This window comes from Astyanax mexicanus, chromosome 1 (assembly GCF_023375975.1).
Source record: "Astyanax mexicanus isolate ESR-SI-001 chromosome 1, AstMex3_surface, whole genome shotgun sequence".
Lineage (NCBI taxonomy): Eukaryota > Metazoa > Chordata > Actinopteri > Characiformes > Acestrorhamphidae > Astyanax > Astyanax mexicanus.
In genome coordinates, this window is record NC_064408.1 from 133,739,865 (window position 1) to 133,755,623 (window position 15,759).

At 42.1% G+C, this 15,759-nt stretch overlaps 1 protein-coding gene and 1 long non-coding RNA gene across 5 annotated transcripts; one reads left to right on the top strand and one right to left on the bottom strand.

The window, feature by feature from the left end:
• Positions 1 to 6,107: 6,107 nt before the first annotated feature.
• On the top strand, positions 6,108 to 14,884 carry ethe1 (ETHE1 persulfide dioxygenase). 2 transcript variants are annotated; one of them, XM_049465142.1, is made up of 7 exons: positions 6,108 to 6,538; positions 9,355 to 9,499; positions 10,528 to 10,676; positions 11,943 to 12,072; positions 12,883 to 12,972; positions 13,336 to 13,452; positions 14,527 to 14,884. In XM_049465142.1, exons 1-7 carry the CDS (start codon positions 6,419 to 6,421, stop codon positions 14,571 to 14,573), a joined length of 798 nt encoding a protein of 265 aa, XP_049321099.1. In that variant the 5' UTR covers positions 6,108 to 6,418; the 3' UTR covers positions 14,574 to 14,884. The 2 variants fall into 2 exon arrangements, with proteins under 2 accessions (XP_049321099.1, XP_049321101.1); XM_049465144.1 differs by lacking the exon at positions 9,355 to 9,499 and having other exon boundaries at positions 6,430 to 6,538.
• LOC125781329 (uncharacterized) lies at positions 13,433 to 14,316 on the bottom strand. 3 transcript variants are annotated; one of them, XR_007424541.1, is made up of 3 exons: positions 14,046 to 14,316; positions 13,886 to 13,989; positions 13,433 to 13,495 (listed from the first exon to the last, which is right to left on the bottom strand). It is a non-coding gene; the product is annotated as an uncharacterized LOC125781329 (long non-coding RNA). The 3 variants fall into 3 exon arrangements; XR_007424539.1 differs by adding an exon at positions 13,726 to 13,789 and having other exon boundaries at positions 13,433 to 13,503; positions 13,982 to 14,316; XR_007424536.1 differs by adding an exon at positions 13,790 to 13,861 and having other exon boundaries at positions 13,982 to 14,316.
• Positions 14,885 to 15,759: the final 875 nt, after the last annotated feature.

Consider the following 15,759-nt stretch of genomic DNA (forward strand, 5'->3'; position numbering starts at 1 on the left):
TTTGCCAAGCCAGAAAGGCCAGTAAAGAACAGGAATGGAGAGGTGATAGCAGACGAAGAAGGACAGAAGAAGAGGTGGATCGAGCACTTTCAGGAGATATTTAACAGGTCAGCTCCTGTAAACCCACCGGAGATACCGCCAGCTAAAAGCGACCTGCCTATCAGGTGCTGTGCACCCACGAAGGAAGAGATCCGCAGCGCCATCAAACAACTGAAAAACGGCAAGTCTGTAGGACCTGACAGCATCCCGGCAGAAGCGCTAAAGGCGGACATCGAGACCAGTGTGGAGCTCCTCCACCCACTCTTCTGCAAGATCTGGGAAGATGAAGAACCACCAATGGATTGGAAAGAAGGCTACGTCATCAAACTCCCCAAGAAAGGTGACCTCAGTTCATGCTCCAACTATCGAGGGATAACGCTGTTGTCCATCCCAGGGAAGGTGTTTAACCGCATCCTGCTAAACAGAATGAAGGACGCTGTTGATCCACATCTACGCGACCAACAAGCCGGCTTCCATAAGGAAAGATCGTGCACGGACCAGATCGCAACCCTGCACATCATCCTGGAGCAGTCCCTGGAATGGAACTCGCCTCTCTATGTCAACTTTATCGAATATGAGAAGGCGTTTGACAGCGTCGACAGGCAGACCCTCTGGCGACTACTGAGACACTATGGAGTGCCAAAGAAGATCACCAACATCATCAGGAAGTCATATGAAGGAATGACCTGCAGAATAGTGCATGGTGCATAGAAGTAAGAACTGGAGTGGGGCAAGGATGCTTACTCTCGCCCTTCCTGTTTCTGCTGGCCATAGACTGGATCATGAAAACATCCACAGACCAGAAGCGAAACGGCATCCAGTGGACGCCTTGGAAGCAGTTGGATGACCTCGACTTTGCCGACGATCTGGCTCTTCTCACCCATACCCAACAACAGATGCAGGAAAAGACCAACATCGTTACGGAAAACTCAGCTAGACTGGGCCTCAACATCAACAGAGGGAAGAGCAAGGTGTTCAAGAATTATCTCCTCTTCAAACAGCCCAACCTGCACACTTGATGCTGTTCCCACAAAATTATTAAAACAGGTACTGCCAGATATAATTAAACCTCTGTTAATGATAGTAAACTCATCACTCACCCTGGGCCATGTACCCAAAGCCTTTAAAACAGCTGTAATTAAACCTCTGATCAAGAAACCAAATCTTGATCCTAGTGTACTGTCTAACTATAGACCTATTTCAAACTTACCCTTTATTTCTAAGATTTTAGAAAAAGCTGTAGCCCAACAACTTTGCTCTTACCTGCAAAGAAACCAGATCTATGAAAAATTTTAATCTGGATTTAGGCCTTATCATAGCACTGAGACAGCTTTAGTTAGAATAACAAACAATCTACTTATAGCCGCCGACCAAGGCTGTGTTTCCCTACTGGTACTTCTGGATCTGAGCGCAGCCTTTGATACAATAGATCATACTATCCTTTTAGAAAGACTACAGAACATGGTCGGTGTAACCGGAACTGCCTTAGCATGGTTTAAATCGTACTTAACCGATCGCTATCAGTTTGTGAGGATAAATGATATGTCTTCCAGTTATACCAAGGTAAGATATGGAATCCCACAAGGCTCTATATTAGGACCGTTATTATTTACATTATATATGCTCCCACTGGGCAAAGTTATTAGAAAACACAATGTGAATTTTCATTGTTATGCGGATGACACGCAGCTCTTCATATCAGCCAAACCTGATGACAGAGTGAGATTAAAGAAAATCGAGGATTGTGTAGAAGATGTAAAATCATGGATGTCGCACAACTTCCTCCTATTAAATAGTGATAAAACAGAAGTTCTCCTATTAGGCCCCAAAGCTGCTAGAAATAAATTATCAGACTTAATGCTAAATCTGGCTGACTTCTCAGCCACCCCTGGTTCAGCAGCTAAAAACCTTGGAGTTATCATAGATTCAGATCTAGCATTCGATAAACACATATCTAATGTTACTAGAACAGCTTTTCTACACCTCCGTAATATTGCCAAGCTAAGAAATGCCCTATCACTGCATGACGCAGAAAAATTAGTACATGCCTTTATTACCTCAAGGCTAGATTATTGCAATGCGCTACTGTCTGGATGTTCCGGCAGTAACTTAAATAAACTTCAGCTAGTTCAAAATGCTGCAGCCAGGGTCCTTACTAAAACGAGAAAATTTGACCATATTAGTCCAGTACTATCAGCACTGCACTGGCTTCCAGTCAAATTCCGCATAGACTATAAAATTCTCCTGTTAACGTATAAAGCCCTACACGGACTCGCTCCTGAGTATTTACAAGACCTCATCTCCTGTTATGAACCACCGCGATTACTCAGATCTCAGGGTGCTGGTTTATTAGTAGTGCCTAAAATTCAGAGGAGCTCTGCAGGAGGAAGAGCTTTCTCTTATAAAGCGCCTCAACTCTGGAATAATCTCCCCGAATATGTTCGGGACTCAGACACAGTCTCAATCTTTAAGTCTAGACTGAAAACTTACTTGTTTAGTTTAGCTTTTGGTAATTAATGTTTTTCCCTTTAGATAAGGCTGCAGATTCAGGGGTTCATGGACAGAGGAAATTGTGGTAAACTGAGATGCTGGTGCTGTTGTTCTCCCACTGCACACGGTCACTCAGGTTTGTGGACGGTGGAGTGGGTGGATGCTGGTGTTTCAGGGTGCCTCCATGTCTATGTTACCTTCTGGCTCTCTGCCTTTAGTTAGGCTGTTTTATTCAGTTCTGCCGGAGTCATTTGCCACACTCTGATAATGTTTTAATATTCTCAGTTTTGCATAAATCCAGTCAAAACTAATTCCATCTCTCTGCCTTCCTCCGAGTTACTGACTGCCCACCTGTCTGACCCGATACTGATGTTGGACCCTCAGGCTCTCGCGTCTCCTGTCCGGCCAGACTGATGGAAGTTTCTGAAGTCAGCTCTTCTCCACCACCACCACAGATCAGCTGCTCATCATCCATCTTACTCTCCACTACAGATTACATCCAAGCCATTAGTGGCGCTATTACACTCCTGAGTACATAAAACCTATATGGATGTATAAAAGACTTTTTAAATTTTAATTTAAAAGCCGTTTGACCAGTGGTAGGATGGTCCCCCCTCAAATGTGAGTCTTGGTCCTCCCAAGGTTTCTTCCTCCTCCTGCAGCTCTGAGGGAGTTTTTCACTGGGGGTTCTGTATTCTGTATTTTCTATGTGTAATGTTTTGCCTGATTCTTTGTCCTGTAATCATGTTTCTGTAAAGCTGCTTTGTGCCAACACCTGTTGTAAAAAGCGCTATACAAATAAATTTGATTTGATTTGATTTGATGAAGACCAAGACATCCAACGAGACACCAATCACAGTCCAGGGTGAAGCGCTGCAAGAGGCATCCTGGACAAACATGGAGGAACAGATGCAGACGTCAGGACCCGCATCGGTAAAGCACGAAAAGCCTTCCATCAGCTGAAGAACATCTGGGGATCCAGCGAGATCAGCGTTACCACCAAGATCAGGCTCTTCAACACTTTAGTAAAGCCAGTAATACTCTATGGAGCAGAGACCTGGAGAACCACTGTCACCACCATGAAGAAAATCCAGGTCTTTATTAACACCTGCCTCAGGAAGATCATAAAGATCCGCTGGCCCGACAGGATCAGCAATGTAGAATTGTGGCAACGTACAAAGCAGCAGCCTGTTGACCAAGACATCCTTCAGAGATGCTGGCGATGGATTGGCCACACCCTCCGCAAACCTACATCCAATATCACCAAACAAGCACTTACCTGGAACCCCCAAGGAAAGAGGAAGAGAGGACGGCCTAGAAACACCTGGCGACGAGACCTTGATGCAGACGTTAAACAGATGGACAAGACGTGGGGGCAGCTGGAGAGACTCGCCCAGAACCGCGATGACTGGAGAGAGCTTGTTGGTGGCCTATGTCCCAGACGGGACCACAGGCGAAAGTGAAGAAGTGAAGTGAAACAGTCATATTTAGCCTTCTATATAGATATATAGAACTCTGTAGATGTATGTTGCACTCTCTAGATGTATCTAGCACTCTATTAAGATATAGAGCACTCTATAAAGACATCTAAGATGCTTTAGAAACATCTAGCACTCTACAAACATCTTTAGCACTTTATAAAGATATCTAAAACTTAATAGAGATATCTAGCACTCTAGAGATATCTAGCTCTCCATGGAGATATCTAAGACTGTATAGAGATACCTAAGACTATAAATGTATCTAGCATTCTGTAGACGTATCTAAGACTCTAGAAATAGTTAGCACTCTTTAAATACCCAAGACTAGGGTTAAAATAAAATATAAAAATATCTAGCACTCCACAAAGATATCTAGCACTTATAGAGATACAGTTGCAGGAAAAAGTATGTAAATCCTTTGGGATTATACTTGGATTTCTGCATAAATTGGTGATTAAATGTGTTCTGATCTTCATCTACATCACAACAATAGACAAACACACTCTGATTAAACTAAAACCACACAAACAATATTATATATTATCATGATTTGTTTTTAACACAATATGTTAATATTCACAGTGAGGGGAAAAAGTATGCGAACCACTAGACTAATGACTTTTCTAATGCACTAATTGGAGGCAGGATGTGATGAGATGTGATTGCATGAGTTGGTTAAAGCTGCTCTATAAAAATACACACCAGTTTTGAGTTTGCTGTTCTTAAGAAGCATTGCTTGATGTGAATCATGCCTCACACAAAAGATCAAGCTCTCAGAAAACCTACGTTCAAGAACTGTTGACTTGCATGAAGCTGGAAAGGGTTACAAAAGTATCTCTAAAAGTCTTGATGTTCATGTGTCCACGGTAAGACGGACGCTCTGTTGCTGCTACTCTCTCTAGGCGTGGTAAAGTCCTGTAAAGATGACTGCAAGAGCACAGCACAGAATGATCAATGAGGTGAGGAAGAATCCTAGAGTGTCAGCTGAAGACTGAATACAGAAATCTCTGGTACATGCTAATATTTTTGTTGAAAAATCTACAATAAGGAAAACATTAAACAAGAATAGAGTTGATGGGAGGACACCACGGAGGAAGACACTGCTGTCCAAAAAAAAACACTGCTGCACATTTGAAGTTCCCAAAAGAGCACCTGGATGTTCCACAGCAGCACTGGATAAATAAACTGTGGACAAATGAAAAGAAAACTGAGTTGTGTGTTTTGTGTGGTACACTGTATTGTACTGTTTTCTGTGTTCTACTGTGTTGCACTGTTTTCTGTGTTGTACTCTGTTACACTGTGTTGTGCTGTGTTGCAGTGTTTTGTACTGTGTTACTCTGTGTTGCACTGTTTTGTACTGTGTTGCACTGTGTTATACTGTGTTGCAGTGTTTTGCACTGTGTTACTCTGTATTGTACTGTGTTGTACTGTGTTACACTGTGTTGCACTGTTTTGTACTGTGTTGCACTGTGTTACACTGTGTTGCAGTGTTTTGCACTGTGTTACTCTGTATTGTACTGTGTTGTACTGTGTTACACTGTGTTGCACTGTTTTGTACTGTGTTGCACTGTGTTACACTGTGTTGCAGTATTTTGCACTGTGTTACTCTGTATTGTACTATGTTACACTGTGTTGTGCTGTGTTGCAGTGTTTTGTACTGTGTTACTCTGTGTTGCACTGTTTTGTACTGTGTTGCACGGTTACTCTGTGTTGTACTGTGTTGCAGTGTTTTGCACTGTGTTACTCTGTGTTGCACTGTGTTACACTGTGTTGCAGTGATTTGCACTGTGTTGTACTGTGTTGTACTGTGTTGCACTGTTTTGCACTGTGTTACTCTGTGTTGTACTGTGTTGCACTGTGTTACTCTGTGTTGCAGTGTTTTGCACTGTGTTACACTGTGTTGCAGTGTTTTGCACTGTGTTACACAGTGTGTTGTACTCAGAAGTAATTAAATTAAAAGCCTTTTTTGAGTTGAAGTATCCAATCGGCGGTAAGCGCGTTTGATCTGTGAGAGTTCCTTCCCGCCACCGGGGGCAGCAGAGCGCCTGTGCAGCTCGTGCAGCTCGTGCTTCTCTGCACGCAGACAAAACAGACCCGCCCTCCAGCGCTTCCGCGTGCTGGCGCGAGCGTGCACGCGCATTCCAAAACAGAGCAGCAGAAAAAAAAAACAACCAAATAAACTAACAAAAACTCTCACACACACACACAGATAAGCACAGAGCTGTTTCAGAGCGGCGCGCGCGCGTTGGTTTTAGGGGGGCGGCGGGTGACGTCACGGCGCGGAGGCGCGCGCGGGGCGGACTTTGTGTAGTAACAGAGCGGACTTGACCCCTGCAAGCGCTGCTCGTGCACAGGTGCGCGGGGAACCGGTCAGGTTTGTTGTGTCTGGGCGGCGCGCGGAATCTGATATGGGGCTGAGACTGACGGCGCGCGGACTTAAACCCGCCCTGCTCGCGCTGACCCGCCGTAGCTCCGGACTGAGAGCCTACAGCGCGCGCATGGAGTCCCGAGGTCTGCTGTTCCGCCAGGTGAGTTTACCTGATCCACCACCTCACCTCCGCGCGCCTCACCTCACTTGCACACAGGTAGAGCCGCCGCTGCGCCCAGACAACTCAGATATAGCGTTAAAATAACGACCAGGTGACGCTAGCTTTGACGTCACCACTCAAACAGAAGCGAAACTAGTAAAAAACAGTATTGAGTAAATTCCAGAGTTCTTATCTAGAACAGAGAACCTGTAGTGCAGTTCTGATCCAGACATGTTTCTACATAACAGTAAACAGACTTCAACTGCTGTTACTGAGCTAAAGAGTAGAACTCTATAATACCCTGTAGAACTCTGTACTACTTTATAGAACTCTATAATACCCTGTAGAACTCTGTACTACTTTATAGAACTCTATAATACCCTGTAGAACTCTGTACTACTTTATAGAACTCTATAATACTCTATAGTATTCTGTAGAACCCTGTGGTAATCTATAGTGCTATTCTCTGCTACTCTATTAGACTATGTAGTACTTTATAGTACTGTGTAGAATTTTATAGAGCTGTCATACTGTGTAGTACTCTGTAGAACTCTGTATACTCTATAGTACTTTGTAGTACTCTATAATAGTACTTTCTTGACTTGACTAATACTCTATAGTACTCTGTAGAACTCTGTACTACTATGTAGAACTACGTAGTAATCTGTAGTACTTTGTTGAACTATGTAGTACTATGTAGTACTCTGTTAAACTGTGTAGTACTCTGTAGTACTCTGTTAAACTGTGTAGTACTATGTAGTACTCTGTTAAACTGTGTAGTACTCTGTTAAACTATAATTATATATTTACCTCAGTAATGTGATTCTAATTGTGAATTTACCTGAGTAATGCTATTCTAATTATGCATTTACCTCAATAGTGCTATTCTAATGCTAAATTCATTTCAGCAGTGCTATTTTAATCATATATTTCCTCAGCAGTGCTATTCTAATCATACTTTTACCTGAGCAGTGCTATTCTAATGATACATTTCCTTCAGCAATGCTATTTTAATCATACTTGTACCTTAGTAGTGCTATTCTAATCATATATTTACCTCAGTAGTGCTATTCTAATCATAAATGTACCTTAGTAGTGTTATCCTAATCATTAATGTACCTCAGCAGAGCTATCCTAATAATACATTGCTGTGTTCTGCTCTGTCACTCTGACAGGAGTAACAGCAGGAACCAATTAGATGTGTGTGTAGAATAGGCTCCGCCCCCTGCCATGTTTTATAGGGACTACGTGCCGCTCTGTTCCACCGTGTTTACAGTTACAGCACGCAACACACACACACGCCACACACACACATACCATACACACACACACACACCATACACACACACACACACACACACACACACACACACCATACACACACACACACACACACACACCATACACGCACACACACACCATACACACACACATACCATACACGCACACACACACCATACACACACACACCATATACGCGCACACACACACACACACACACACACACACACACACCATACACGCACACACACACACATACCATACACGCACACAAATATCACACACACACACCTGCATGCATACCAAAGACACACACATACCATACACGCACACGCACACACACACGAACACGCACTCACACACACAGACAGGCAGGAAGAGAGACAGGCGGGGTGTAACTGAATCTCTGTAACAGAAACACAGTGAACAGTAGTGAAGATAAGGTTGGGGGCGGAGCCACACGTTCAGCTGACTCACCCTGAGTGTGTGTGTGTGTATAATGTGTGTGTGTGTAATGTGTGTGTGTGTGTGTGTGTAATGTGTATATAATGTGTGTGTGTATAATGTGTGTGTGTATTATGTGTATATAATGTGTGTGTGTGTGTGTATAATGTGTGTATAATATGTGTGTATATAATGTGTGTGTGTGTGTATAATGTGTGTGTGTATATAATGTGTGTGTATATAATGTGTGTATATAACGTGTGTGTGTGTGTATAATGTGTGTGTGTATATAATTTGTGTGTGTATAATGTGTATATAATGTGTGTGTGTGTGTATAATGTGTGTATTTGTGTGTGTATAATGTGTGTGTGTGTGTGTGTGTATAATGTGTGTGTGTGTGTGTATAATGTGTGTGTGTGTGTATAATGTGTGTGTGTGTGTATAATGTGTGTGTGTAACGTGTGAATGTATAATGTGTGTGTGTATAATGTGTGTGTGTGTGTGTGTGTGTGTGTGTGTATAATGTGTGTATTTGTGTGTGTATAATGTGTGTGTATATAATGTGTGTGTGTGTGTATTGTGTGTGTATATAATGTGTGTGTGTGTGTGTGTGTGTATAATGTGTGTGTATATAATGTGTGTGTGTGTATAATGTGTGTGTGTTTGTGTGTGTGTGTGTATAATGTGTGTGTGTATATAATGTGTGTGTGTGTGTGTGTGTGTGTATATAATGTGTGTGTGTGTGTGTATATAATGTGTGTGTGTGTGTATATAATGTGTGTGTGTGTATAATGTGTGTGTGTATAATGTGTGTATATAATGTGTGTGTGTGTATAATGTGTGTGTGTGTGTGTATAATGTGTGTGTGTGTGTGTGTATAATGTGTGTGTATAATGTGTGTATATAATGTGTGTGTGCGTGTGTGTGTGTATATAATGTGTGTGTGTGTGTGTGTATAATGTGTGTATATAATTTGTGTGTGTGTGTGTGTGTGTGTGTATAATGTGTGTGTGTGTATAATGTGTGTGTGTATATAATGTGTGTGTGTGTGTGTGTATATAATTTGTGTGTGTGTGTGTGTGTGTGTGTAGCTGTTCGAGGCTGAGAGCAGTACGTATTCGTATCTGCTGGCGGATGTTGGGAGTGGGGAGGCGGTTCTGATTGATCCGGTTTTGGAGACGGTGGATCGAGATCTGAAGCTGGTGGAGGAACTCGGACTCAAACTCAAAGTAGCCGGTAAATAAAGACGGGTTCCTTAAGGGTTCTTTACCACATGCAGCGCATCTTATATACTGTAGGGGGCGCTCTGTAATGCTCTATAATGTTCATATGATCCACACTCTCAATCTGACAGACTGTAATACACTACAGTAAGCGTAGGGGGCGCTCTATAATGCTCTATAATGTTTATATGATCCACAACACGCTCATTCTGACAGACTGTAATACACTACAGGAAGTGTAGGGGCGCTCTATAATGCTCTATAATGTTCATATGATCCACAACACGCTCATTCTGACAGACTGTAATACACTACAGGAAGTGTAGGGGCGCTCTATAATGCTCTATAATGTTCATATGATCCACACTCTCATTCTGACAGACTGTAATACACTACAGGAAGCGTAGGGGGCGCTCTATAATGCTCTATAATGTTTATATGATCCACAACACGCTCATTCTGACAGACTGTAATACACTACAGGAAGTGTAGGGGCGCTCTATAATGCTCTATAATGTTCATATGATCCACACTCTCAATCTGACAGACTGTAATACACTACAGGAAGCGTAGGGGGCGCTCTGTAATGCTCTATAATGTTCATATGATCCACACGCTCAATCTGACAGACTGTAATACACTACAGGAAGTGTAGGGGGCGCTCTATAATGCTCTATAATGTTCATATGATCCACATGCTCATTCTGACAGACTGTAATACACTACAGGAAGTGTAGGGGGCGCTCTATAATGTTCTATAATGTTCATATGATCCACACTCTCATTCTGACAGACTGTAATACACTACAGGAAACGTAGGGGGCGCTCTATAATGCTCTATAATGTTCATATGATCCACACTCTCATTCTGACAGACTGTAATACACTACAGGAAGTGTAGGGGGCGCTCTATAATGCTCTATAATGTTCATATGATCCACATGCTCATTCTGACAGACTGTAATACACTACAGGAAGTGTAGGGGGCGCTCTATAATGCTCTGTAATGGTTATTAACAGTTATTAACGTGTTTTCTGCAGTAAACACACACTGCCATGCGGATCACATCACAGGAACTGGGTTGTTGAAGCAGAGGGTTTTCGGGTTAAAGAGCGCCATCTCTGTTCACAGCGGAGCTTCGGCCGACATCATGCTGTCTGAGGGAGATACCATCAAATTCGGACAACAGGTAGGACAATAACATGGTAATAACATGGTAATAACATAGTAATTACACTGTGATCACGGTTAGAGTAGCACTGCTGTGTAATAACTCTGTAATATCCTCACCGCAGCTCTGATTTAGTGTGTTTTTTTTTTTTTCCTGGGTGGTTGCTATGGTATTTCAGGTGGTTTCTACAGTGTTGCCAGATATTCGTTACGTTTTTGCTAAATGGTTGTTAGATGCTCATGGTAGAGCTCAGGTTTGTTACTGTGGAACGTGAGGAAGTTCAGGTGTGCTACTTTAGTCCGATACTGTGGACGAGGAGATCAGCGATATAACTGTAAAAACCTTTGCAAAACTCTTCATACCCCTTGTCAAACGTCAGGGGCGCAAAAACTCCAGGTGAAAAAATCAACCTGCGAGTTTTAACATTTCACAAGTGCAACTGTGAAACTCGTGAGCACAAAAAGATCTAAAATATCACTTTCAAGCTCCATTTTTCTAATTTTTAAGCGCTCTCTTATTTGTTACAGAGCTGTATGTACATGCTTTTTTTACCAGTTTGACTTGCTGACTTTTGACATTGATTTGACACCATAATGGTGGGCATGCGGCAACAGTTAACACGGACCAGGTGGAGGAGTGTGATGGAGAAGAACCCCAGCGGATCGAGTTCTTGATCCAGGTGATTTACGATGTTCTCTTTAGACCAGTAAACCTCTGTCCACATCTGGAGCAAGAGTGTGTCACCAGGCCGTCAGTGATACCCGGGACCTCTGGAGCTCGTCTGAAGCAGCTGCTTGACCAGATCCTGAGAACCATCACTGAGACCGTCTCCAGAACCTCGGACACCAAGCCTGTCCACCTCCAGAGGGACATTACTTCAGTCAGAGCAGGAGAAGAGCAGTCCAGAGCAGCTGGAATCCTCACAGCTCTATCAGAGCGGGAGTTTAGACTGGATCTCAGATCTCCAGAACACGTTGCAGTGACGTGGTTCCACCCAATGACCTCAGGAACATCTGTGAAGATGTGTTCCAGCTCATCACAGGATGAACATCAAAGCAAGAAGATCAAAAATGCTTAAGTGTAGAAAATGCTAATGAAGGGTTATAAGTATTAATAATGTTTAATAATGGTAGACTGAGGGTTTATATTACAGCATTAATTTTCTTTCTTATCTAAACCTGTAACTAAAAAAATATATCATAAAAATACCTGAAATATCGCCCAGCCCTACTGATGTGTTTAACTCATGTTACTGTGTGTGTGTGTGTGTGTGTGTGTGTTTAGAGTCTGACTGTAAGGGAAACTCCGGGTCACACTGACGGTTGTGTGACGTTTGTGACGGGAGATCAGACGATGGCGTTCACCGGCGACGCCCTGCTGATCCGCGGCTGCGGCCGAACCGACTTCCAGCAGGGTACTGAACTCTACTCCTAAATATATATATATATACATATATACAGGTGTTGGACAATGAAACTGAAACACCTGTCATCATTTTAGTGTGGGATTTTAGGTTTCATGGCTAAATTGGAGCAGCCTGGTGTTCAATCTTCATTAATTGCACATTGCACCAGTAAGAGCAGAGTGTGAAGGTTCAATTAGCAGGGTAAGAGCACAGTTCTGCTCTAAATATTACAATGCACACAACATTATGGGAGACATACCAGAGTTCAAAAGAGGACAAATTGTTGGTGCACGTCTTGCTGGAGCATCTGTGACCAAGACAGCAAGTCTTTGTGATGCATCAAGAGCCACGGTATCCAGGGTAACGTCAGCGAGATACCACCAAGAAGGACCAACCACATCCAACAGGATTAACTGTGGACGCTGTAAGAGGAAGCTGTCTGAAAGGGATGTTCGGGTGCTAACCCGGATTGTATCCAAAAAACATAAAACCACGGCTGATCAAATCACGCAGAATTCGATGTTCACCTCAACTCTCCTGTTTCCACCAGAACTGTCCGTCACCACAATCAATTACTGTGCTCTAAAACCAGGTGTTTCAGTTTCACCCTGTAGATACTGTATATACACTTCCAGCAGGGTACTGAACTCTACTCATTGTGTGTGTTATTGGTTGTTGTTGGTTATTTTTGGTTGTTATTGGATGTTATTTGTTAGAACTGGTTATTATTGGATGGTGTAGATGTGATTGCTGTAGTTCCTCAGGTCAGCACAGGGGGGCACCATCACTCAGTGACTGACTGTGATCTTCTGTTCTCAGGATGTTCAAAGAAACTGTACGAGTCTGTTCATCAGCAGATCTTCACTCTGCCCGGTCACTGTCTCATTTACCCCGCCCACGACTACAAGGGTATATACACACACACTATCACACACAAACACACACACTATCACACACACACACACTCTTACAGACTGTAAATAATACAGATTACTCTACAATCATAAATAACTTTATGTACTTTACCTCAGAGTTAAGAAAGGCTGGTTGATTGGTTGATTATTTGATTGATTGATTGATTTGATTGATTGATTTGATTGATTGATTGATTGGTTGGTTGATTGATTGATTGATTGATTGGTTGATTGATTTGATTGGTTGGTTGATTGGTTGGTTGGTTGGTTGATTGATTGATTGATTGATTGATTGATTGATTGATTGATTGATTGATTGATTGATTGATTGACTGATCGCTCTGTTCTGATTGAACAGGTCAGACTGTGTCATCGGTGGACGAGGAGAAGAAATTTAATCCTCGACTGACCAAATCTCTGCAGGAGTTCGTAAAGATCATGGACAATCTCAATCTCCCCAAACCTGCTAAAATAGGTACTGCACACCTGTTCACTAATTTACCTGTTCACCAATTAACCTGCACACCTGTTCACCAATTAACCTGCACACCTGTTCACCAATTAACCTATTTATCTGTTCACCTGCTCACCAAATTACCTTTTCACCAATTTACCTGCACCTGTTCACTAATTTACCTGTTCACCAATTAACCTGCACACCTGTTCACCTGCACACCTGTTCACCAATTTACCTGCACACCTGTTCACCAATTAACCTGCACACCTGTTCACCAATTAACCTTCACACCTGTTCACCAATTTACCTGCACACCTGTTCACCAATTAACCTGCACACCTGTTCACCAATTTACCTGCACACCTGTTCACCAATTTACCTGCACACCTGTTCACCAATTAACCTGCACACCTGTTCACCAATTTACCTGCACACCTGTTCACCAATTTACCTGCACACCTGTTCACCAATTTACCTGCACACCTGTTCACCAATTAACCTGCACACCTGTTCACCAATTTACCTGCACACCTGTTCACCAATTAACCTGCACACCTGTTCACCAATTAACCTGCACACCTGTTCACCAATTTACCTATTTATCTGTTCACCTGTTCACCAATTTACCTATTTATCTGTTCACCTGTTCACCAATTTACCTGTTCACCAGTTTACCTGTTCACCAATTCACCTTTCTTTATGTTTATCTGCTCACCTGTTCACCAGTTCAGGAGTTAAACCTGAAAATCCTAAAAGCACATCAGCACATGGATAAGATTGTGATTGTGATTGTGAATGTGATTGTGGGTGCTGAGTGCTGATTGGCTGGGATTCGTTACTCTGGGTTTCCTGGTTGGGAGCTGAGTGTCTCTGCAGTTAATCAGCAGCACCACCTAGTGAACACCTGCTGAACTGCTGAGATCAGGACTCTCACCTGCATATATTAGCATATATTATTTATACAGTAAATCTGTACATGAGGTTTATAGTATAAAGTAAATATATTTTATATTTAAAATAAAGTTAATGGCTATTAAATATTTAATTATTATCGTATTAATTAATGTTATTAATGTTTTTTTTTTTTTACAGATATTGCAGTGCCTGCCAACCTGGTGTGTGGACTTCACGAAGTCTGATCTACAGGATCCGACTCTACAGAACATTTTTTTAAATAATTTTTAATAATGAATCTATAATAATAATCTATAATAATGAATCAATAATAATGAATCTATAATCTTTAATGAGTCGTTGATTAGTTATGAGTGTATTTTACAGTGAATTCGGGCCTTTATATAAATATTATTACACTATATTCGTTTCTATGGTATATAGTGATGGTGCTGGTGATGGAATGTGATTTCTGTAGCGCCCCCTGCCTGTCGCTTCAGTAATAGAGCTACATGTATTGTAGTGTGTTGTAATGCTAATAAAGTGATTGGACGGCTGTGGTGTGATGTCATTTCCTCTTTTGCCCACACGTTCACACACTATACACACACTACACGATACATACACTATCCACTATATACACACAGTACACACACTATATACACACCTTTCACACACAGTATGCACGATACATACACTATACACTCACACACCACTGTGGAATGTTCTGAGCTCCTGCAGCTGTCCCAACACTTCTGTCCATATGGACCAGGGGGCGTGTCCATGCTGTGGGTGGAGCCTTGCTTTCAGCCCAGACTGGTTTGGTAGGTGTTTTTATTACCTGTCTATTCTTCAGGTGTGCGGCAGGTTTGGGGGAGTGGGCGTGGCCTGTCAGTGCAGGTAAGCACCTGTTCTCTATTCATACTGATCTGTTTGATCTCACCGCCACAGTCAGTAAACAGAACACACACACAAATACACACACACCATACAAACACTAATACACACTTTTATACACTATACACACGTGCTAATACACACACACACTATTATACACTATACACACTGTTACACACACATACACACTGTTACACACACACCATACAAACACTAATACACACTTTTATACACTATACACATGCGCAAATACACACACACTATTATACACTATACACACTGTTACACACACATACACACTGTTACACACACACCATACAAACACTAATACACACTATTATACACTATACACACTGTTACACACACATACACACTGTTACACACACACCATACAAACACTAATACACACTATTATACACTATACACACTGTTACACACACATACACACTGTTACACACACACCATACAAACACTAACACACACTATTATACACTATACACACGCGCAAATACACACACACTATTATACACTATA

Coding starts and splice junctions, on each gene's coding strand:
- ethe1 (XM_049465142.1), top strand. CDS start 6,419: ATGGGGCTGAGACTGACGGCGCGCGGACTTAAACCCGCCCTGCTCGCG. Junction 10,677..11,942: donor CCATCAAATTCGGACAACAG/GTAGGACAATAA, acceptor GTGTGTGTTTAG/AGTCTGACTGTAAGGGAAAC. Junction 13,453..14,526: donor CCCCAAACCTGCTAAAATAG/GTACTGCACACC, acceptor TTTTTTTTACAG/ATATTGCAGTGCCTGCCAAC.